Source organism: Lutzomyia longipalpis, chromosome 1, assembly GCF_024334085.1.
Source record: "Lutzomyia longipalpis isolate SR_M1_2022 chromosome 1, ASM2433408v1".
NCBI lineage: Eukaryota > Metazoa > Arthropoda > Insecta > Diptera > Psychodidae > Lutzomyia > Lutzomyia longipalpis.
This window is the reverse complement of record NC_074707.1, coordinates 47,161,004-47,185,504: the sequence shown is the minus strand read 5'-3', so window position 1 is coordinate 47,185,504 and position 24,501 is coordinate 47,161,004. Positions and strand designations below refer to the sequence as shown.

The 24,501-nt window shown below is 34.7% G+C and overlaps 1 protein-coding gene across 1 annotated transcript in view; it reads right to left on the bottom strand.

Annotated features, from left to right (window-relative positions):
* LOC129787880 (chaoptin) overlaps positions 1–24,341 on the bottom strand; it is a 28,854-nt gene extending 4,513 nt beyond the window's left edge. Inside the window, exons 1-5 of the mRNA XM_055823705.1 lie at positions 24,050–24,341; positions 20,100–20,326; positions 10,977–11,110; positions 9,390–9,549; positions 6,592–6,855 (exon numbers count right to left, since the gene is read on the bottom strand). Coding sequence (XP_055679680.1) covers positions 6,592–6,855; positions 9,390–9,549; positions 10,977–11,089 — 537 coding nt within the window. The 5' untranslated portion in view covers positions 11,090–11,110; positions 20,100–20,326; positions 24,050–24,341. The remainder of the gene's footprint in view (positions 1–6,591; positions 6,856–9,389; positions 9,550–10,976; positions 11,111–20,099; positions 20,327–24,049) is intronic.
* Positions 24,342–24,501: the final 160 nt, after the last annotated feature.

Sequence of the window (24,501 nt, the reverse complement as noted above, 5' to 3'; positions counted from 1 at the left end):
GTATGAGAGATTTCTCCGTGGGATCCATTGTTGGGCGCTTCCCATATGGAGGGAAAATCATTGAGCATGGTGTGGAGTTCAAGATCACGATCATGCATCAACGATCAAAATGATAGAAACTCCAATATATTGCTCAATTCCGCACCATGTGCAATAAATCACCCAATTTGTTGCATCTCTCTTCGCCAAAGAGGAGCTTTCTAAACAATTTCCGCGAAATATTTTTCCACCGATCGCGCATTTTGATCTCATTTCGCGGTAGGGGATCGCGCGCGATTTACGATTTGCGTGCTCTTCTTCGGGACAAAATGTTCCAGCAACTTCCTCAATTGCTCAGTGTGGTGGGAAAGAAAAAAAAAGTCTTGGATTCCTCTTTGGAGGGAAAAGTATCATTTTTCATGGAGAAGTGTGCGATTAATTCTTAAACAAGGTGGAAGAGGCTGTCATCTCTAACCAGAGAGAGATGTCTTTGGCATTGCTGCAATGAATGATTCTCAGGATGTCTTTGACAGGTGATAGAATACCTGAAGAATGATGTCTAAATTGCATTTTAATCGTCGCATAATTTAACAATAAATGTGGAACATTTTTAGGTCAAGGATTAAAGAGAGAGGGTCAAGTGTAGAGAGGTTAAGAGGTTTGTGGGTTTAGCTAGAATAATTTAGGCATTGATTTCTCGATGATCTTGTCTTAAAGAGATAAACCACAAAAGAAGAAAATTCATAGCAAGATTTGTAGTAAATGAGAAAATGTTTTTTTTTTGAGGAATTCTCTGAAAAAAGGGGTTAAATTACAATAAAGAATTTGTTCTTGTAGACTATCTGTGAGATTTTACCCACATTGGCACTTTAACAGAACCAATCTGCCGCAGAGGATTCACAAGAATGAATGAAAAATTGCTTGTGAAAGAAATTTACCATCTTTCTGCAAAAGGGTTTACCAGCTGAAATAATTTTGACTTTATTCATACAAAAGAATTTAATTTTTTTTTTAATTAGGAAAACCTCAAAAGGAGAGAAAGTTCTAGCTTATTTCTAGGAGTCAGCGGAGATTATTTCAAAGATAAAAAAAACATTTAAATAAAATCAATAAAAATAAAAAGATTAAATAACCGTCAAACGTTTGAAAAGAAATGTCTAATTTGGAAAATTTTGAACGTTAAAAAAAAGTTAAAATTAAAATAAGTCAAACGTTAGAAGAAAAATGTCAACTATTTAAAATCAAACTTAATAAATGTCTAACTCAAGAAAACTCTCAAAAGGAATCTAAATCTTAAATGATAAGAAAAAATCGTTAAACGTCAAAAGAAAGACGTTGGAAGTTTGAAAAATGTTCAAAGCCTTAAGAGAAAAGTCAAACGTTAGAAAAGTTTTGTTAAATGTTAGAAAATAAATGTCAGGTGTGAATCACAAGCTGTTTACACATGAATTTCTAACCTCAAACTTTGATCTTTATTTTTCTTATAAAGAAATCGTTTTTCTAGATTTTCTTTGTACAAACTTGTAGTAATTAAAGCTGCCTACACATAGAAAGAAGGCTTTAAAGAAGTCTAATTGGTAGTGATTATCAAAAGACTTCTTAGGGAGTACCAAGGTGTCTATGAAAGCTCATTTGATCGAAAGATTTTGGTTATTTTGCAAAAAAGTCTATGGGGTCGCTCACCCACCCCATAGTAATGCGCGTAAGTATTTCGGTCACAGAATACGGACGGTTAATAAGGTATACTAACCTGAATCTTGAAATCAAAATAAATCAAAATGCTCCATTGTTTGTTCTTATCTACTAGACGTTTTCAATTAATTTTCAACGTCTTTATTGAACTTTTTTGAACAAATTTCTGGCTAAACCCCTGATTTCTATATATCCGATGAAGAGGACAATAGTCCTCGAAACGTCGCATATACAAAGTACAAAAGTTTATTTAAAATAATAAAATACAATATTCTCTCTCTCTTTGTTTCCCGCCAAAAAAAATCATCATTAAAAAATCATTCAATTTAATAAAGATAAAAAGAAAAATCAGAATTTTCCACACAGAAAAAAAAGTTAAATTTATTAACCCCTCCAACGTTCCTGAGGCAATCAATTGCCTTTTGTGTATCACTCTCTCTGTCTTGGCCGATTGAAATTTGCAATTCTTCTGACCCAGATAAAGTGGGAGCAGTGCCCAAGAGGGGTCTTGTACTATACCCATTCAAAAATAAAAAAAAATAAACACACACACACGCTATTTGAGCAAAGAAATTCCAGGTGGAGAGATGTGTGAGATGGAAATTCTTCTACTGCTTCCACGGAAGGCACTCGCAGCCAACCATTTATGACCCTCTGGAATTCGAGATATTTTTAACGATTTATTGAATTTTGTTGAGCTCTCAACACACAATCCCTGCTTTTTGACCTTCGTCGGAAGGCGATAAATTTTTCTTCTTCTCTCACACAGAGGTGTTGAATTCACCTGTGTTTGCCTTTTGTGTTTATGCTGTTATGTGTACAGCCGGATGGGCTCCATTGTTATGTATTTAATAAAGCTTCTTATGCTTCATCCTCCGCAGTGGGTCACTTTTTGGACCATCACATACTCCCCTATAATTTTATGAAGAAGAAAAAACAAACACTGTGCGACTGTTTGGTGCAAAATATTAATAGATTTCCAATGGATGGGAGGTCTCCGCTAATGCCTACCACGGCGGATCTCACACCTGAGCCCCACACTGTGTAGCATCATCAGCCAAGCAGCCAGATGGCACAAAAGACTTTTTCTCATCTCGCGAGCAAAAGGTGAAAAGATGGCTGAGAATGGAGATAATAAAAAATACTGGTAAGTTTCACTTACGGGCTGTGATTCTTCCTTCAGTGATCAGTCTAAGTGTGATATTTGATATAAGTTTGGTGGTGCAAACTCTGGGGGAAGGCTAACTCGCGCATTGGCTGTGATTCGTGGCGCGAGCCATCCTTCCCCAGAGTTTGCACCACCAAACTTATATCAAATATCACACTTAGACTGATCACTGAAGGAAGAATCACAGCCCGTAAGTGAAACTTACCAGTACATTCCCTTTTCTTATTAATCCATACTCTGCAGCTATCTATTAAACTTTGCATTTACATATACTTTACTTGGCCTCTGAAGGAAGAATCACAGCCCGTAAGTGAAACTTACCATGTACATTCCCTTTTCTCCTTAATCTGTACCATGTACCTATATATATTTATATTTTACCGTTATATTTTACTTTGCATTTACATTTATATTTATATACCTTATATATAAGGCGCCCCGCTTCGCGGGGCGCCAAATAGTTAGCGTACTAATTAAATATGCAACTATATATATTTATATTTTACCGTTATATTTTACTTTGCATTTATATTCATATACCCCATAAACCCCTATATCTCCTGAACGGCTCCATAGATTTTCTTAAATAACCAATTGTTGGAAAGGTCTTGATCTCAACTATAACATACTGAAATTTTAACGAAATGCATAGTACAGTTTTTCAGATATTAGGCTTAAAAATTTTGGATATGCAAAATATTGACTTTAGCGCCTCTTGCGGTCATTTCTCGAAATTGCAATGTTCTAGACATTTGTAAGGCTTCACGAAACCTTTTATTTGCGCTTGAGTTGATTAAAATCGGACTTGTAGAACGCGAGATATGACATGCCAACTTTGGAAGGCTGTATCTCGAGAACGGCGACATAGATTTTCTTCATTTTTGGCATGGAGCTAGATAATATAGTCAGCTATAACATACTAAAATTTGAAGAAAATGCATAGTGCAGTTTCCGAGATATTCATCGAAAACTAATCGAAAATTTTGTTTTTGATTTTTGGCCCCCTAGCGGTCACTTTTGAAACTTCGGATGTTCTAGAGAGTTGTAGGGTTTGCTGAGATCTTTCATTTGAGCCCGGGTTGATCAAAATCGGTTAAGCCGTTTTCGAGTTATGGTCGATTTTCGATGAAAAATTGTAGCGGCCATATTGACTAAACGGCTTGACCGATTTTCGAAAATGAGGCATCGTTGGAAAGGTCTTGATGACCCCTACAACATATCAAAATTTCAGATTTCTAGCTATAATAGGGGCTGAGATATTGGCAAAACAAAATTTGATGGTTATTCAAAATGGTGGACGGAGGGGTGGGGGGGTGGATCTGACCTCATAATCGGATGTCTTCCAGTCGACTTTTAAACTTTGCCGTTTACCGCAAGTCTCTATCTATTACCGTTCTCTTGTAATTTAACAAAAGGTTCCGGACGGCCGGACGGCCGGACGGACGGCCGGAAAAAATTTTTTTTGACATACGTTTTTTGGAATGTGGGGACCCTAATTCGTGCTCATACCAAGTTTGAGCCCGATCGGACAACATTGCATTTTAGGTGGTACACAGAAGCTGTGCTATTCTTTTCTTCGAAAGAATCACAGCTAAAAGTTGTTGGATAGAAGATGAAGAAACTCCAAAGTAACGGATGCTCACAGAGTTATTTATATATTCTATTAGCAATATTGAGAATATTGTGTACGATTGCGAATAGGTAAAAGAAAATTCTCTTCATTCACCTTACAAACACAGCCCCTTTTCTTTTTTCTTTTCTTTCTTCTTTGCACAAAATTCAAACAAACCACATTGTGCCGCATCTTCATTATTCTTTTGCCAACTCTTCTTCACATTTTCCAATGTTGAGATTCTTCTTTAAATAAATACAAATAATAATAGTCATTTGGCTGTTGCAATTGCAGTGTGGTCAGGGCATCAGTGCAAGAAGATGATGGTGGAGTGAAAAGTAGTGCCATCATCGGGTTTTCTGCCATTCATTATGCGATAAAAATTGATTATCGCATCATCAGCGCGATGGGAATTTCATGTGCAGAATGGGGCAAGTTGTGCTTGACTTTGATGCACTTTTGATGAACTTTTTTTCTTTTGTATTTATTTAGTAAAAAAGCAAGATGTGAATTTCTCGCGAGATCTTGTGGTTTGTTGGAAGTGCAAGAGAATTGCAGCAGAAGATCAGAGGTTAAAAAGTTTTGAATTTAAATCATTTATAAGTCATCCAAAAGAAAGATTTGATTAATGCCTTGATAGAGAAATCTTAAGATTCTTTTGCACAAAAAAACTTTAAGATTTATCGTTGAAAGCTTGTTAGTTTATTAAGCTTATGGGAAACGTGGGAAACATAATATCAAAGCATAAATACTAGGAAACATTAAGGAGCTTTAGTAAAACGTATTTTGAGTTAATGAAGATCAATTATTAGAAAAGAAATGTCAGATGTTAAAACTTATGTAAAAATGTTCGACGATAGAGAAAAAATCATCAAACGTTAGGAAGTAATCGTCAAATTTTGAAAAATAAATGTCAAACGTTAAAAATTTTAGAATAAAAATGTCAGATGTTTGTAAATAAATGTCACGTATTTTTTTAAAATCTATTTTCAACGTCTTTAAAACTTAAAATAGAGATTCCAGAGAAACACCTATTTGGATTGATATCTGGTTACGCTCTTTGGCAAAAAAATATTAAATTATCTCTCAGTTTATTCTCTAACACTCAAAACTCTCAACATCCTCCACATCTGACGAAACATTTGTGTGCAGAAATTATTGGAATAAGCATCTATTTGAGGCAAAAGAGACGTATTGCACGTTAAACCAGTTTTTCTTGTGGTTGGAAAATTTCTTAACATTTATGGCTCTTTCAGCAAACGGACGGGGCCGCCTCCCCGGGAGAGAGAAAACTATATATACAAGTAGAGAGAAGCATACCAGGGAGTCTTGTTTTAATTACCCAAGCCATTTCCGGGAGCTAGTTTTTCCTATATTTGGACCTTTCCAAATGGGTTTTTCTGCTCTGATTTTGTGGGGGTTTAATGGTTGTTTATACTTTGTTTCTTTTTTGCAAATATTCAAATTGGCATTCTTACTAATATATAAACGTTCAGTTGAAATTTTGAATTGAGAATTGTAGAGATATAGAGGGGCGTTTAAGTCATAAATTTAACATTCTGAATATTACAGAAAATAATTTTTTTTTGTTGTAAGAATGAAAAATCTTTCAATCCTTAGATATTTTCTAATATTATTTTTAAATTATTCATTTTTCAGACATTTTTTTTCTTGGAATTAAACATATAGTAAAACCAGGCGCCTCCATTGAAGAATTATTTACCTTTTTTAATCAATGTACTACGCAACTACCAGGCGCCTCCATTGCAATTAATCGTAGATTTTAAATTAATTTTTAAAAAATTCTATGATTGATTGCGATGAAGGCGCCTGGTATAGTTACATAGTTTAGTGCCAAAAAATGAAATAATTCCACAGTGGAGGCGCCTGGTTTTTAACTATATGTCTAATTCAAAGAAAAAAATGTCTGAAAAATAATTATTTAAAAATAATATTAGAAAATATCTAAAGATTAAAAATTTCTTGAGGAATTCGAATAAATTAATGAATATTCCGAATATTTGGATCAAAATATCAACATTTAACAGCCTCTTTGCATTCTTGTTTAAAATTCCTTTCTAAATGAGGAAATAAAAAGATGTAATTTAAAAAAAAAGGAAATTCCGTCAAAGCTTCTTACCTGAAGTTTTTCGCATCCTTTGAGAATTCCCTCCTCGATGGCTTTTATCTTATTCCCAGACAGATCCAGCACGCGTAGATTGGCAAGCGCGTGGAATTCTGATGTGGAAAAAATGGGATTCAGTGAATCCCCGAGAAGATTATCATTGAGATGGAGTTCCGTGAGGGTTTCCTGAATCCCCGTGAATGCCTTATCAGGCAGCCGGCGGATGGAGTTGTGTGAGTAGTCGAGATTTCGCAAAGGGAGGTTTGATGTAGCGAAAGCCTAGGATAGATGATAGAAAAAAAACCAACGCATTAAAGAAAATTGCAAAGTTGAAGGCCAATTTTGATGGAAGCTGGCAATTAAATTGTCTGATTGGGATCGCGCGCGCGAGAGTCTTGGTGGTGCACAGCAAAAATTCCTTCCTCGCTTTCGTGCTTCTCTCTTTCTCTCTGTTAAGTTCATAATACACACTCTTTGGAGAAATGAGGAGGTGATATTTAGTGATGCACACCCAAAGAGATATGGTAGTAAATTGAGTGTGATAGCCGCAGTGCAATTGCAGCTGCAAATAGAAATTCCATCCAACTCAAACTGATTTCATTCGCGCAAAAAGGCATCTTATACCGAGTTGGTGGTCGTTAAGATAAGAGATTGGTCATTTTTTTTCCTCGCAACATTACATCTTTCACCCATTCGCTTTCACGCATTTGCAAGATAGACCGAAAGGGGTAATTCTTTGGCAAATAAATTTGATAAAAAATTGATTTTGTTTTGAAAAAAAAATCGTTTTTTGTGTCATTTTGTGCGCGACTGCAATGGAAATGCAGGGTGTCTCATTCTGAATGCAATGTAGGTACTTTCAAGATTATTTTTTATACACTTCTACGTTATTCTTTTCCTATATTTTAGCTGTGATCTCTTTTCATTATATTTTGTTGTTTTTTTTTATTATTCTAATTTATAATTTATTTTAGTTTCATTTCGATTTTTTGAAAAATCTTGTACCCTGAAAAACAAAGAATTCTATTTTTTTTTTTAACAATCTTCGAATATTCAAACTTTAAAGCTCTAAATTCAGAAAATTGATTTAAAAGCTGTTTAAAAAAAATTTTTAACACTTGGAGGACACGAATTTCTAACGTCAAACTTTGAGCTTAATTTTCTATTATAAAGAAAACGTTTTTCTAGATTTTCCTTCCACGAAATTCTAGTATTTGAAGTCACCTACACATAGATATAGAATTTATCAAGATAAGTTAGGTAGATTTTTATTTATGGCGGTTTAAAAAGTAGAATTGGCAGCGATTACCAGTTTTGTCTTCTAAGTATTAAGCTAGCCGTAAGCTTTGTAAAAACTCTGAATAAATTAAATTAGAAGAATAATTTAAAAAAAATAATAACAAAATATAACAATAATAAACGAAAAGAATAACGTATCATAATATGTAATAAAAATTAATCTTGAAAGTTACATTGAATTCAGAATGAGGCGCCCTGCATTTCATGATTTATGCAAAAGGATTTCATTACTTTAAATTATGTGAGGAAATTTTACTTTTCTTTAGGCAAAATGTATGAGAAATTTCCCGAATATCGACCGATCTTTTACGGATTATTTTCACTTATTTTATTTTAATAAATCGTTTCGATCGAAAACTTTTTAAATTATATAAAAAGAGATATTTCTTTCAACTTAAAATTCAATTAAATTGCCTAAATAAGGGTTTTCTTGTTTGAAGACAGTCTCACTCAGTGCCTGATGATGGTTTGAAACAGGGGGGCAATAACTATGGCCTAAGGTGAACCATGAACGCAAGATTTGCGATCTTTATATGGAGTGATCGCAAGATCGCAAGTGTGACCGCAAAAATGTATGGAGTGATCGCAAGATCGCAAGTGTGACCGCAAAAATGTATGGAGTGATCGCAAGATCGCAAGATCGCAAGATTGAGCGCAAGCAACTGAACCATGAACGCAATAGTTATTGCCCCCCTGGTTTGAAATAAGTAAATCGAAACATCGCTGAAAGCGTCAAGCGCTCCTTTTATTGTCTCCAAACAAACAAAGCCCCCACTTACTTAACACAGCTGATAGATATCTTCAATGTAATAAATTACTTAACTTTGAGGAAAATTGAATTCTTTAGTACGATGTAGAACTTCTCCAACTCTGTTGGCGAATGGAATGCATAAATTGCAGAATTGTGAAATTTCTCATGTGGAATACTAAACATTTTGCCCATTGTGCCGTAGTAAACGTCGAATTTATGTCAATTTACCCTACAATTTACCCGCCCAACTGTACTAACCTCCGAGTGATGAGAATTGTTGCGAAAAAAAAAGGTAAACCAGGCGGTTGTTTTTAATTGATTTCACGATGTACACACGGAAATTCCAAACAGCCATGGCATTTTTCTTCATGTATACATATTGGCGAAAGGCTGGGTTCTTTTAGCTCAAAAGAAGTGCACACATAGATCAAATCATTAGATGCCAAAGCTTAAGCATCATAATTTTTAGTTTGTAATCTTCGTTGTGGAATTAAAGTGCAATAGCACACTATTGAGTGGTAAATTGCACTTGATCACACACTCCGATCGTATATTGATCATATGGATGTGAAATTGGATAAATCATTTTTACCTATTGCACGCTCTTTATGCCATAAGACGTGATACAATGTACATACATTTGCCGGATGCCATGATGGTGGTGTACAGGGGAGGGAAGGGCGGGTGTTAGCGCGCGAGGAGGTGGACGTGGGGACAATAAATCAAATATTGTGCTATGAGACACGCATTTGGTTCTCCTTACCTGACTTGGGAGCGCCTGTTGACCACTGAAGCGCTGTGAGAAGGCGATAATTGGGGCTCCGACCGGCAGCACGGGCGATTCACCCTGAAACACAACACGATCGCAATCCATTGCTACGGCCCCGAGGGCCCCATTCAGCCCCAGAGGTTCCAGTTTGCATCTGTGGGTGGAAAATGGGAGCAATTGGTGATTAATCTAAGCTTGGTATGGGTTCTCTCTCTCTCTCTACGAGAGATGGGACCTGCTTGTGGCATGCAGTGTTTAGATTTATCGTTATGCGGCTTTTCTTGACTCTCTTTAGTGCCCCAGCCCGAAACTCAATCATTTGCGTTGACATGCGTGGCAGCATTTTACAGCATGTCTAGCAAGTTTTTTTATGTTTACAAAATACACGTTTTAAATTCTTATGCAAAGAAAATTTGTGTCAGAACACTGAAAAGTCAATGCAAATTACAAAACTCTTGTACTTGCTTGCGCTAAGAATGGTACATTCTGTACAAAAATCTAATAATCTCCTATTGAAGTCATTTTTTTTCTTAACTGATTACATGAGATCAAACAACGATCTCTAATTAATTAATCAGCTTTTATTGTCACAAAATGATTTAAGTATTTTATTTGAGAGATTAAAATCAGTTTTACCAATTCATGAGATTTTTTTCTTCCCGCTTTATTTCTTTTCGTCTCTGACTATTAAACTTTAAAATTCAGAGACAAGATCTTTTGCTTTTTCTCAAACAAATAATTTATTGTAACAAAGATTTGGACCATTTTAGCTTTCTATGGGAATTTATTGAATTTTATTTTATGCTTTACATTTTATTTATATTTTATACGGAACTATCTGTTCCAAAAAAAAATATTATTCAAGAAATCTTGAATTTTTTTTTGAGAGTGAGTGGGAGGGATTCTTCTGTGAAATGTCTGTTAATATTTCCATTTCAGAAATTCTCTTTCACATCTTATAAATTTGTAAGGTGTGTGTATCCATAATTTCATGCTCAATCTCTGTATGAGGTGATTTTTTTTAAAAAATTACAATTTAAAAGTTTTTCTTTTATATTTTGATTTCCCAATAAATTCAAGAGAGTTTTGTTAAATGGAAATTTACATTTCAATTAATTTTACAGTAAGGAAGGTTTTAAAATGAATTAAAAAGATTATTTAAGAAAAAAATTAACATTTTGACGTTTAAGTTGTTTTACGTTAAATTTTTGACACTGACAGCTGTCAAGAATGCAACTTCTGTCATTTTAGCTTATGTCATTTTATTCTGTAACTACTTTTTCACTAAAAGTTTTCTCTTTTTTTAAAGAGAAAAAAATATAACTAGAATATTCTTAAAGCGCCGGAGATCAACGTTAGCAAATGTCAAAATCACAACGCATGTCAACGCATAGATTTTTATCACTAAAAAGCTCTTTTTTCCGCTTCATTCAAATTCAAATCCCGCTTTTCTTTTCTAAACAAACAAAGCAGAAGTTTTAGCATTGTTGAGAGTACTTTTATTGCTTTATTCAAATTGCTTTCTGGGAGAAAGAAGAAAATGTAAAATGTGTGGGATGTACAAAGGTAGGAATGGCTCACCTGCAGGGAAATCTGAGTGCTGGACTTAGCTCCGGACAGGGTTTCCATGCTGTTGCTGTTGCTGCTGCAAATCCAATCGCGATAAATAGCACCAAGTGATGCAGGTGAGTCATTTCGTGCGATGCAAAAAGAGTCTGTGGAGGGAAATAAAATGGCTCGTTAAGTAAAATCGCATATAGAGAAGAGAGAGAGGGATCACACCATGTGGCAGAAAAAGGGAAATTGCCGAGTCAGGAAAGGTCATTTAGCATCGCGAGGTACCCAAAAGTGTGTCAATTCCTCCATGGTCCGCGTTCTTTTTTTTACTTCTCTCTCGCTTGTTCTCAATTCTCGCGCGCGATGTGCCCAAATTGCTGTGTCGAACACAAGAGCGGTTCCAATCACAATTTTTTTTTTTAAATCTTTTTATTTTTATTATGTTATGTGTGTGAATTTCGTGGCCAAAGGGGGCCTCTCTCTCTCTGTCTTGATTTGTATGTGGCAAAAATTCTCATGGGGCATTAGAATGTCTGCCTATAGGTTGGCCTTTTTTTTAAAGCTTCTTCTTCAATATTCGCTAAAAGATGTTTGCTTTTTATTGGCATGCCTATATGTACATATGTTGCATAGAAGAGCATAACTGTACAGTGGGGAGCCCCTCGAGGGAAATGCCTTAACGAACGTTAAGAAGATGTCTTCCCGGTCCATCTCCTCATCAAATAAAATTCTTTTTTCCGCACCATTCGCTCTCATGTCAACTTTGCACAGTTGCATAGTTTACTAATAAAAATTTCCGTCTCATCATCAGATGGTTCTGATTGGTTTTTCATTTAAAAATATAATTTGGTGTATTGTAGGGTGCTCTTGGGGATATTGAATGGTAGAATTTTTTTCCCTGAAGTTCTTTAAAAATTCAAAATGATGTCCTAAAGTGCTTTTACTATATGTATCGAAAAATTAATATATGTTCTGGACGGCTTTAAAAATAAACGGATTTAACGATTTTTAATAGTTTATTACCCTTAAAAAGGGGATTAATCTAGCCTTCAGAATCTCTGCTGTTTTTTTTTCAAAATCGGACAACCATAACCTGGGCCCGTATTATGTAACTCTCCGAGTGCTGGGAGGCCCATAAGAACTGTACAGCCACATAGCACTCGGAGAGTTACATAATACAGGCCCTGAAATATTTTAGGATAAAATATGGATATTTTAGCGGGGACACTGCTAAAATGCCCTACGATTTTTTAGCTTAATTTTGACGTATCCGATTTTGGTCATTTTGCCATTAATTGGAATGATTACTCAATAAGTTCTTATTCTAAAACTACTCACAAACTAAACTGCCCACATACGGCGCTATAGTTACTAAAAATCTATTACATACTTGGAGGACAAAACTGGCAATCGCTGCCAATTTGATTTTTATAGACCGTCACAGAATCTAGCGTATCTAATTTATTGTGATAAATTCTACGTCTTCATGTAGGGGAACTAAATTACTGCAGATTCATTGAAAGAAAACATAGAAAAACGTTTTCTTTCTGAGAGAAAATTAATGTCACAGTTTAAGGTTAGAATATTTGATCATCCAAGTGTTTATTATAAAATTTGAAAATCTTCTTTCTTTGTGAACAAAAAATTATAATTTTATATTTATTTAATTTTAAGAGTGAATCTGTTATAGTGTCTGAAAACACTGAAAACACTGAAAACAGCCTGAAAACATCTCAGAAAACTTCTCAAACCATCTTAAATGAGACGTAAATTTTTATCAGTGCAACTTCAAGTGCATTCTACCAAGTAATGCCTTTTTACGGCGAGATATCCACGCAGCACAAGAAGAATGTCTCTGCACGTGGAGATGAGCGAATGAAATCACATTTTCACAAGACAATGTTGGCAAAGATTTCAAAATGAGCCTCTTCACGCTTTCATTCATAATTTGAATAAGACATTTATTTATTTTTTTTTTCACAATGGTCACGGCACGGCGTTTGATGCTTCTGCCATGATAATCTTCTCGCGCACATTGGGAAAGAGTTGAAGGCAAAAATTCTCGCAGAAGAAAGTAAAAATTTACTATATCATTTGGTTTATGATGTACTTTTGTTGTTGTATTAATTAACCGCCCATATTTTATCTCAAACATCTTGCGAAAAAAAAATGCTTGAATTGAGCTGCAAAATTAGGAGGAAATCTGCGTAGTTAGCGGTTAAAAGTGAATTTTAAGAGTCTCTATTTATTAGGAAAAGAAGTTGTTTTATAACTAAATGAGAAGGTAATTAGGGTTTGTGATGATGATTTAAGAGATATTTTGCGGGAAATATGGGAAGATGAATTTCTGTGATGTAATTTGGGATGTTTTTTTTAATTTAAATTCTATTCATGAAATAATTTTCCTAATTTTTTGGTAAATGAAAGGTAATTTACAGCAATTGCGTGGCTTGTTAATAAACTAGAAAAAAGTACACGCAAAAGCTCGGTTATTGTCTTTGTAGGGTTTAGATGTCAATGATCTTCTGGTTAATTTCTTTTAAAATATTTTTTTTCGGACGTTTAGAGAGTTAAAGGCGAATTAAAGACTTTAATAAAAGAAAAAATGTAGATCAATGACATTTATCTGTTGAAAAAAAAATTAAATCATAAATTTCACAGTCACAAAGCAATAATTCGTCTATGAAAATATTTGATATTTAAAAGTGAAATCTCTGCGCGAAAAGTGGGAATAAAATCATTTACTATTGAGAAATCATTGAAAAAGAGACAGAAACCAAAATGAATGATAAATAAAAATTAAATTGAAAAGACGGTGGTTGATGCATCCAAAAGCACTGTTATTGGTGTATTAAATTTCACGTCTGTGGCCGCGAAAGACTTCTTGAAACTCCCCACAAGCACTTTTCTGTGCGCGCGATGATATAACAGGTGACACGGCAGGTATTTGCTTCACGCAGACACTCTCCTCAACCAAACAGTATTTATATGAGTTTATCTTGCTATTCAACCCAGCATTATTTTATGCGCATAGAGATTGTTGTAATTTGAATGTCAATGCGGTAAAATTTACAACGTATGTGCGTATGAGAGGGTTTTGAACTTTTCCAATGTTTCAAGGAAGTTTACTCTGGGAGGTCTGTTTTGGCTTCCGGTAAAAGTAAACGATTGATTTTATTTCTTAATTAACCATTCGACTGGAAATGTGCCACTGACCTTGCAAATATATTTTATTTATATATATTATTCGAATTAACTTGGGAGAGTTCTTTGTTCAGTTTATTTGGAACTAATTTGTGGAAAAGCTTTCGAAAGGAAGGAATTTTTCTCTTGATTTATTTTGGTAGTTATTCCACTCTTTGTTTAAAGACCTTTCGGGATATCATGGAAAGGAATTTGAGTAAAAGAAAAACTATTTATGGAGAAGATTGTTCTAAAAGAATTAATAAAATTGAACCAAAATATTAATTCCTAATAGAATAATTAAGTATAAGAAGTTTAAAATATTAAATATAGTTTTAAGAAATCTTTATTTATAAAATTTAAATAAGCAGAAAAAGAAGCAGAAGAAATCTTTAGGTAGGTACCTTTCTAACGTTTGATATTTCTTTTTTAACGTTTGACAATTATTTTTTTAATGTTAAACGTTTATTCTAACGTTTGACGATGTTTTTTACTTGAATTTATCTTCTTCTGAATTTTTAATTAAAATTTTTAAAAACATTTGATTAAACGTCTGACATTTCTGTTCTAACGTTAGAAAATCTAATTTTTAAAGTTTCTAATATTTTAAGCGTTTAAATAATTAATTTTGACCCCTTAAAAAACCTGAATTAATTAATTGAATTTCTGATCTATTAGGCTGTTTAAGCACACAACAAACACTCTCTCTGATTATTCCAACTGACTATAACTTTCCCAACTCACCCCTATTGACGGTTTATTATTATTCAGTTTCTTTTCGGAATTCAAAATCTTTCATTTCAGTCCTTTTTTTCTATTTGTATAAAAATAAATTCTTTAAAGAAGGAGCTTAATAAGAGAGCTTTAAGCTCCTCCAAATACCCCCTAATGTACAATAATATTTTATAGAATATTCCTTTCTTAAGCAGCTTTAAGAAAACGTTGTTTGACTCTCGGTTTGACTCATTGTTTGTTTAGTAAATCTTTTTCCCTCAAAATTCAATTCAAATATTGAAGAAATCCGATTATTATTTAGCTAAATTTATGTCCTTCAGTAAACCAGAAATACTCAAGACAGCCTCAACAAACAAAACCAAATCCCCCTCATTCATACATTGAGTTTTTTTTTCTTACTGCCCCAAGTGGAATTTTACACGAGAAGAATTCCCATAAAAAAGCGAGACAAGAGAGGATGTTTTGCATATTTCCATAAATAACAAAAAGAAGTGACAAAATAGAAGATGTCTTCTTGACCTTCTTCACACCTCAAATGACTCACTGTCCACCACTCGCATAGACCTCACGAATCATCATTTGACCATCACTACCAGGTGTTTGAATGCAAAATGCCAGTACAATGTGAAAATTTCCTTTATAAATGAAATACCAAAGCAATTTTTTCCCATGTCGAATAGTGAAAATGTAAGGGCAATCGTGAACCATGGAGGCTTGATTGATGACACACGACGTGCTCCATTAGTGAGTCACTTAATGCAAGCTAATGATTGCGATCATATGATTTGATCTTTGCGCACCATCCAAGACTCCACGAAGATCATCTCCTTTGGCATTGCCAACATTTTGCACGCGACACGCTGTACCAACTTTGCAACTAACTTGCATCGTGCGGCTTTGAATATGGTCATCTCTGCTTAGGAGGAATTACCACGAATGCAAAAAAAAAATTACGCGATTGCTTAAGAGCTTGCGGCGAGAAGCAAAGAAGTATAAGAATTAAAATCACATTGAGGAAATATTTCAGTGGCAAATTTATCAACCAATAAACCGAGCGGTTGAGCACCGGAGAAAGATGGCAATTATTTCAAGCGTGAGAGTGAGTCTGAGGCTCACTTTTTCCACCGCGATATCGGTGAAAAGTAATGTTTCCGGTGATTTTTTTCGGGGGGAATTCTTTAACGAGATGGATGCAATTTTTCATCACAAATTAATTGGTTAATTTCCGCAGAACAAACTTCTTCCACTTCTTCTGACCCACCGCGAACCTTCACAATTTTTTTTTGTTGAATTCTCTTTTGTGCCCAAAAAAATGTCTCTTTGACAATCATTTGGGATGTGAGGTGATTGAAGAAAATGTAAATTGCGAGATAGAAACGTATATAGAGAATTGCTCTTGGGAAGAAGAATTCCGTGAGAGACAAACCCATCTCTTGCCTGTTTGAATATACGAAGGAATTCTGCTAGTTCTGCCTAAGCATATTTCTATGTATGTACCATAATGTAGGGGCAGGAATCTTGTGAATTTTTCATGCCCGTTTTGAAATATTCCGGGCGAAAGTTAATTCCGGGAAGGCAGAGAGAATATTTTGGTGAAAAAGAAATGCAAGAAAATTAATTTGAATTTGCAACAATTTGTTGCCAAAGCTCCAGGGCAAATTGTGGTGTGCATTCAAATGCGCACGAAGTGACTTTTAGATGATGGCAGGGAATTTTCTTTCCCACTGTGAGGTTCTTGGCGAGTGTTGACGAGCCCACTGAGAAGAGAGGTCAAAGAAGATTTAAATATGAAATAAATTCAGTCAATTTCATCAATACACTGCGGTTCCGCAGAGAGGAATCATTTTAGCAATTTAAATTTTCTTTTTTTTTGCAAATTTTTCTGTACTCAAGGAGGTTATTCAGGCTTATATGGATGTTGTTCTGGTTCGACGAAAGAATTTTAATCGGTAAATATCTTTTAGAGAATAAATAAAAAGAATAAGAAATCGTCGAAAAACTTTAAAATCCAGAATATTCGCGTTAATGTTTCTTTGGGACCAACGCATCGATAAAACATTAACGTGTTTGTTTTGAAACATTTAAAGGGACAAAAGGGTTTTGTGAGAAATTTGTCGGTTTTTTCTATATGTGATTTATGGCAATTTCTTTTTCTTTTGATTCTTTAAAAATAATTTAAGTCAAAATTCTTCTTACCAAGGCAACACCCATAAATATATGCCTGAATAATCTCCTTTTTTAGGAGAAATATTTTCTTAGTTTTTCATATTGATAATTCTTATAAATATTCCTTTAGGAAATTAGTCAATTTTATTGCAAAATTTTACTTCGATCCTGAAATTCTCTTATAGAAATAGATTCTGAATATTACTACAATAGAACCAGGAGTCTCCATTGCAATGTAAGATGGATTTTTTTTAACATATGTTTTTATTCTACATTGTAAAGTCCTAAATAATATAAGAAATAAAATTTTTGGAAAGAAATCAGCTCTTGAACTACTTGACTTCTCTGAGGTCGGGTCTAGAAAAATTCTTGAATTTTTGTCAGAAAGGATGTCATGCACAATACAAGGGCGAAGTACCTAATTGAAGGAAACGCAGAAAACAATTTTAACCCACCCAGTCTTGTAGGGAATCAAAAAAGGATAAAGAATCGCCAAAAATATTCACCTTTTTCCACTGGGGTCACAACGAAAAAAGGCAATAAAGTTTTGTAAAAATTCAAAAAAATTGACCGCCATTCGCCATTTTGTCTCTTTCAATGCATCAAGCAGATGTTTCAATGCTTCGTCATGAGCTTGTCGATGGGAGTTTGACATTTCATTTATTTTTTTTTTGGGAGAAAATAAAAAAATTGCGTATTTTTTAGTTTAATTATCGTGGTAATGTGTTTTACGTGTTGTTCGACAGTGATTTTTTATGTCTGAATACCTGAAGGATGAATTCCCGCACAGTTTGTAACCGTCTCAGTGAGCACATCATTGGTCGTGGAAAAGGTCTTGGGAAAGGTGGTGCTCAGAAACATCGTAAGGTTTTGCGTGACAACATCCAGGGAATCACAAAACCAGCAATCCATCGTCTTGTCCGTCGTGGTGGTGTGAAACGCAAAGGATTCCAGCGCAGAGGATCTCTCAATTCGTGAAAAAGTCATCTTCAAGACGATCCACGACCATTGTTTTTGGATTGCTTTGTTTTGTAACGAGAGATGTGCTCGCTGAGACGGTCACAAGCTGTGCGGGAATTCATCCTTCAGGTATTCAGATATAAAAATCACTCTTGAACAACACGTAAAACACATTTACCACGATAATTAAACTAAAAAATACGCAATTTTTTTATTTTCTCCCAAAAAAAAAATAAATGAAATGTCAAACTCCCATCGACAAGCTCATGACGAAGCATTGAAACATCTGCTTGATGCATTGAAAGAGACAAAATGGCGAATGGCGGTCAATTTTTTTGAATTTTTACAAAACTTTATTGTCTTTTTTCTCTGTGACCCCAGTGGAAAATGGTGAATATTTTTGGCGATTCTTTATCCTTTTTTAATTGCCTACAAGACTGGGTGGGTTAAAATTGTTTTCTGCGTTTCCTTCAATTAGGTACTTCGCCCTTGTATTGTGCATGACATCCTTTAAATTATTAATGAAATTTAATGTAAATTAGTTTTTTTTTTAAAATTATACGGTGCGAAATTGTAAAAAAAAGTACCTGAATAAAATAAATCTAATAATAATAACATGTTTGTTTTTGAGAAGAACTAATTTTAACTAAATAATTTGCTAATCTTTAAAACATTAATCAAGAAGTAAAAGGTCTTTAGAAGTCAATAAATTTTTAGCTTCTTACCTAATAAAAAATCTTCTCAAAAATATTTTTCTACTCCCTAATAGAACAGATTTTATCTTAACAAAAAACAAAAGTCCCCACAAGCATTGATTGTAAACCATTTGGCATTTTGAAAGCCAAAGAAACACGATATTATATATTTTCCCTGTCTATATGGTAAATTTCAGTCAATTTTCTTAGAGATTGTCGATTGAAATCCCGCAAAACCTGTTTAACTAAATAAATCTCAAACTATATAAGAAATTTTTGTAAGACACCGTCACACAGTTAAATCATCGGGTATCAAGTAATCAAAAATCCATCAGTGTGAAGGCCCCTCATTGGACCCATCCCCCATTGATGCGTCGTAGAGTGTGAAATTGATATGAAAAGAAGAAGAAAAAAAAACCGAGTCTATATAGAGATGGAATTGGAAACCCAATTTCCATTCCAGCGAAGCTACAAAGTGATTTCATTGCATAATTTTGCAATTAATAAATTCTTTTTCTCTCCCCATATCTCTGCTGTTAGAGAGAGGTGAAGAAAAAAACTTGCCTTATTTTCCACGGCGTTATGAATCAATTTGAGGTAAATAACCGAATAATGTGACTAATGCAATTGGAATATTTATTAGGTTGTGACTTCATGCGAGCTCTATGCCGGGGCTCACATGAGAGGAAAAACATGTACAAGAAAATTTACACGGAGATTTTTGCGCGATGGATTTGCCAGAGTGAATTATTGCAATCAATTTCGAGCTATATTCAAGGTTCTTCGAGCTATGTGGTTCCCTCCAACTGATCACTTTGTAATGCTGAAAAATTCTTTTGCACAAAATTAGGGCAAGAATATGTTGAGAGAATTATTGTGAAGTAGTGTGTGAAAGAAGTCTGATGAATTTGATTTTCTCTTTAAACGCAGGAAATGGCGGGAGAAGGTGAATGTTAGATTGGGGCCTTTGGGAATCACCGCTAGGGGACTTAGTTTTTTTCAGTAGCGACATCTAGGGTACAAATTATTTTTTTAGTTGATCAATTCACTTAACTATAGAAAATATATTAAGAAAAAATTGACCTTTTTATAAGACTACAGAAGGAATTTTCCCTGCCAGGGGGCTCTCCTGCATAGTAACGACATCTAGTATAAATTTCATTGCGTGGGTAAATCGTGGATTAATTTCCCATTAGTCAGAAATTTCACAAAAAAGCAAAAAGAATTCAAATCTTGTAGCCAGAAGTTCATTGTCCAAATGCGTGAGAAGTAATTTGTGGCGAAAGAAAAAGTGAACTGAAGATTTGTGTGCACGTGCACCAACCCTGATAAATTATTAATTAGCCCGCAATTAAATAGGCGCATCATGGGTCGCGTCCAAGAGATGGAAATCTTGCGCAATTCTTACCGTTTATCGATGGTTGTTCTCTTCCACGGTCCGTCTTGCTTATTTTTTCTTCTTTCTTCAACTTTGCGCGTCTTCCAAGATCGTAGCTTCGAATTACAGTAATATTATTGCCTTTGCTGGTGATGATTGTTGGACTTGGGGAACGATGATGCTGGTGAGCAGCGGAGAAGACCAATATTCCACTATATGGTGCGTCTCCCGTCAGTTCCACTCGCGTAGAGCCATAACTGCATTGGAAAAGAAGAAGGTGCCATGTGGAAAATTTAATAAACATATGTGGATGGAAAATTGCATATGTCTATCGGTTAATGATAATTCTTAGTGCCTCAACGCGGTTATACTTTGTCAATAGAGGGGAAAGATCGGCATATTTCTGGTAGACACAACTTTGCTGTACGCGATTGGAATGCTCGTTTCGATTTTTTTTTATTATTTTACTACTTTTGCACTAAGAGACTTTCTCTCACATTCCCCACCTCGCCCTGCAGATGGGTTGAATGACTCCAAAATTTCAAATAACATTTAAATTGTTAAACCTTTTTTTTTATTTCACAACAAAATTCAATAATATCCCATCAATTTCGTCGTTAAGAAGTCTTTGTTGTTTTTTTTTTTGCCTAATTCACGATCTATTTGGAATTTGGTTCAACTCCGGATGACGCCAAAGAGTCTTGGCAAGGAATTCCAAAACCGCCATGAAAAGTAGGTTTATTTGAGATGATATTTTATGCTGCATTAAATAACGAAACATCTTAAAAGTCCTCCATCTTAGCTAAGAAGAAATATTGCCATTTAGACGCATGTGCGACTTCAATAAACGAGATAATTAATGGTTTACGTCTGGCTAAGAGGTGCTATTACACTTTAAATAAATCATATCTGCGAAAAAAAAAACAATTTTAAAAGGCTTAAAAATGATCTTTTAGTAATATTTGAAAAAGGAAAATTTTGAGAATAAATCACAGAGAGGACCAATTGAATTGTGTCTTGTAGCAAATTCTATATTTCTCTTCCCACATAAATTCAAAGTTTTTTTTCCAACAGGTGCAATTGATCTTTCAGGATGGGAAATTATGAAAATTTTCTGACAAATTAAGTTTCAAAATGATAAAGTCAAACATTTCTCTATCGATAAAACTTCATGATAAAGGTGAAATATAAATGGAACAAAAGTTTTATCTCATTTATCTTTCTTCTTGTGTTTTGCAGAGTAATTAGGGTCGATTAGAGAAATAAAATTTCCCCATTAAATAGCTCAGGGGGGTATAATTGCTCATGTTTTAATTGATTTCTGGTGTCAATTTAATCAGGAAAAAGTAATTAAATGAATTAATTTTATCATTAAGACTTCTTCTTGAAAAGAACTTTATTTTATATATTTTTTTAAAGAGAACCTCAATTAAATATTGTTTTCCTTAAAGTAGAAGAAAAATAGGTCAATTAATTATTTTGTTGGAAATAAAAATTTCAAAAAGCTTATCGATTTATTTGTATGACATAATAGGCAAAATGGGCAAAATTGATAATTTTTTTTTTAGTTTTCCTGGACTAAATTCTTTTAAAATTCAGGCCGGAAGGGGCTTATTAGATCCTATTATTATCCTAATTTCTCATTCGATCATAGAAAATACAGTATTTTATAAAAAGGATACGACTTTTCCGTATTTACAAAACTTCTTTGCTTTTTTTAGTTGAATTTTTCTTGCGGAGATTGTGGAAAATTATGAAAAGTTTTAAGGTTTTTGAAACTTATAACTTATCTTACTTCCTCTAAATAATCGGAAAATGTTTAAAGTTAAAAGATATCCATTTCAGAATATCCGTAATTAGAAAAAATAGTATTTTCCTGTAGCTGAATATTCTGAGAATCACTGACCCGAAATATTATTTAAAATTTGCTTTTTGTGCATTTAAATAAATTCTATTTTACTGTTATGAAAGAAACGAAAAAGTATAAGGGATTTTAGGACCTTAAGATAGGTTAAATTACCGAAAGAAATTTAACGATTTCCAAACAGTTCAATCACCCACTTCTGCCTATCATTTTATAATTCTAATTTAAAGTTTTTCTTGGCTCTAGTTGAAGGTGGCTGAAGGAGTTGATCTGTTTCATTCTTTGAGATGCTTCCACGGTGAGAACATGCAACACTTCTATACAAATAACACGCGGGATTCTTATCAAAGAGGAGACCCCTTTGGCTTACGACATGCAGAGCAAACGATTAAAAGAGATGCAAAAGATTTGCATAATAGTGCTAGCAAGTCAAATTGAGTGAATTAATCAAGTTGGGAGAATCTCAAACCGTTTAACACTTAATCGTTCCGCATTTATAAAATCCCCAAGACGGTGTTTTAAATGAATTGTACACAGCAGTCTGCAAGGGAATTTGCACCTACAGTGGGGTGTTGTTGTGAAGCTGTTAAATGATAAATTGTCTAATGAAGAAAATGAAAGATATTAGGGAAAATAATATAATTTATCGTTAAAGAATTTATCCGTTCAAAGGGAAAACTCTGCTGAATTTTCTTGCCAAATACAGGTGTTGTATGAGACTCCCAGTGTAACTTTTTCCCGCATTTTCTCCCGCGGTGGCGACTTTGCGAAATGCGTCGTGCGATGGCCAATTTGCAACATTTGTGTGACTGATGATGGAGGTGAAGTGGGATTTTGCTTTGAATATTCCATTCGCGCGCGACTTGGAAAATTAACTGTTTCCATCGTTTTGCGATATTAATCTCTCTGTCTCTCTGGGTGAATGTCTTGCTGGGCTGTGTGCGAAGTTTTTCTTCTTGGTACAGTCTCATCGTCATTCATAGCATTATAACAATTTTGAGACAACATAGCAATTCAAAATTGAGCGATAAAACAATTATTTTCTCTCTCACATTAAATTGATGGGCGGGTGGAGGTGCTAGACAATTGTTATATACTCTAAACACTGTTGCAGTTGAGTCTTTCCTCTTCTTCTTGTTAGATTTACACAGCTGGGAAATGAAAGATGGGACATGGAGTGTCGTGGAAAGATCACGGGATTTTTTTCACCGTCATTTGATCTCAATTTGCCCTCGCAATACAATTGATTGGGCGGTGCAAAAGAATGCGATGTATGTCCACACAAAAAATAGCCCGCGAGGAGTAAAGTATTTAAATAAAAAAACAGAGAGAGAAAAATTTAAATAGAAATCTTCCGTGTCTTGCGTTTTTTTCGTCTCTCTCTCTGAATCTTACAAACGTGGGCCTTCGCACTTGCTTTGGTGTACTTGTGGTCCATTAATTTCTTTAAAAGTCAAAACTGGTTTTAATCACCTTTTCCACGTTCAGTGCACATACATAACATTTATATATATTTATTTATTTATACACCGCGACAAGAGAAAGATTTCGAACGGGAGGCACATCACACACAAGAAGAAAAAAAACCTTCAGGTTCACAAAAATGTGGGCACTGGGCAAGAGAAAGTACCACAAAAGCTTCAACAACGCAGCTTAAGAATTCTTCTCAATATTCAACATTTCTTTGAGAGACGATAATTTATCATCCTTGGCGGCATTTTGGTTTCACAAAAAAAAATCGAGGCAAGGCCCCAGAAATCATCCTCACGGTGGAATGAGGCTGCACTTTCCACGCGTGAAAGATCCTCACAGTTGCACGTTAAACATAATATTTTTTTACTTCTTCTTCCCGCCAAATCACTGGACCATCAATGGTGTGAGAGAGCATTCCAATCGATCGCTCTTGTAATCCACAAGTCACGAATGCCAATAGCCCGAACCACTTTTTCCCCCTTTTCGAATTGAATGCAACAATGATGAAGGTTTTGAATCAACAAAGGGAAACTCGACTATACTTTGAAATTCGAAAGAGATTCTCTTGTGAATCTCTCAGATTTTTCTTATACAACAGTCACATGCATACAGAAAAAAAAAAGAATGAAACATTGCCACATACTTGGTTGGTGCTAACACCCACAAGAAATCCCGTTTAAAACTGTCACTTGTGCACCTAATTAGAACTCTACCACATAGTACGCGGGTTTCGCGTTGGATATTTGACGATGGGAGACGTGAAGAATTTGTACCACAGCCACCCACTTTTTTTTCTCGTCACACACACACAAACAAACAAACACACCACCGTCTGTGAATGGGAATTTTGTGAATGAGCCACACGGTGGTCTTAAGGCTTAAAACGCGCACGACGATTCAATTGAACTGCCTCGCGGTAAGGTTTCACTCAGACTGAAAGTCCCCCGTCTTATGGTTCACTCTCGAGGCGCCGAAAAAAATGCGAGAGCGAGCTGAGGCCTCTGTGGTGGAGCGAAGTTGCTCTTCTTAGTTTGCTCGCTAAAGAATTTCTTATGCCAGCATTAAACAGTGAGGGCAATAAATGTACCTTTAAAA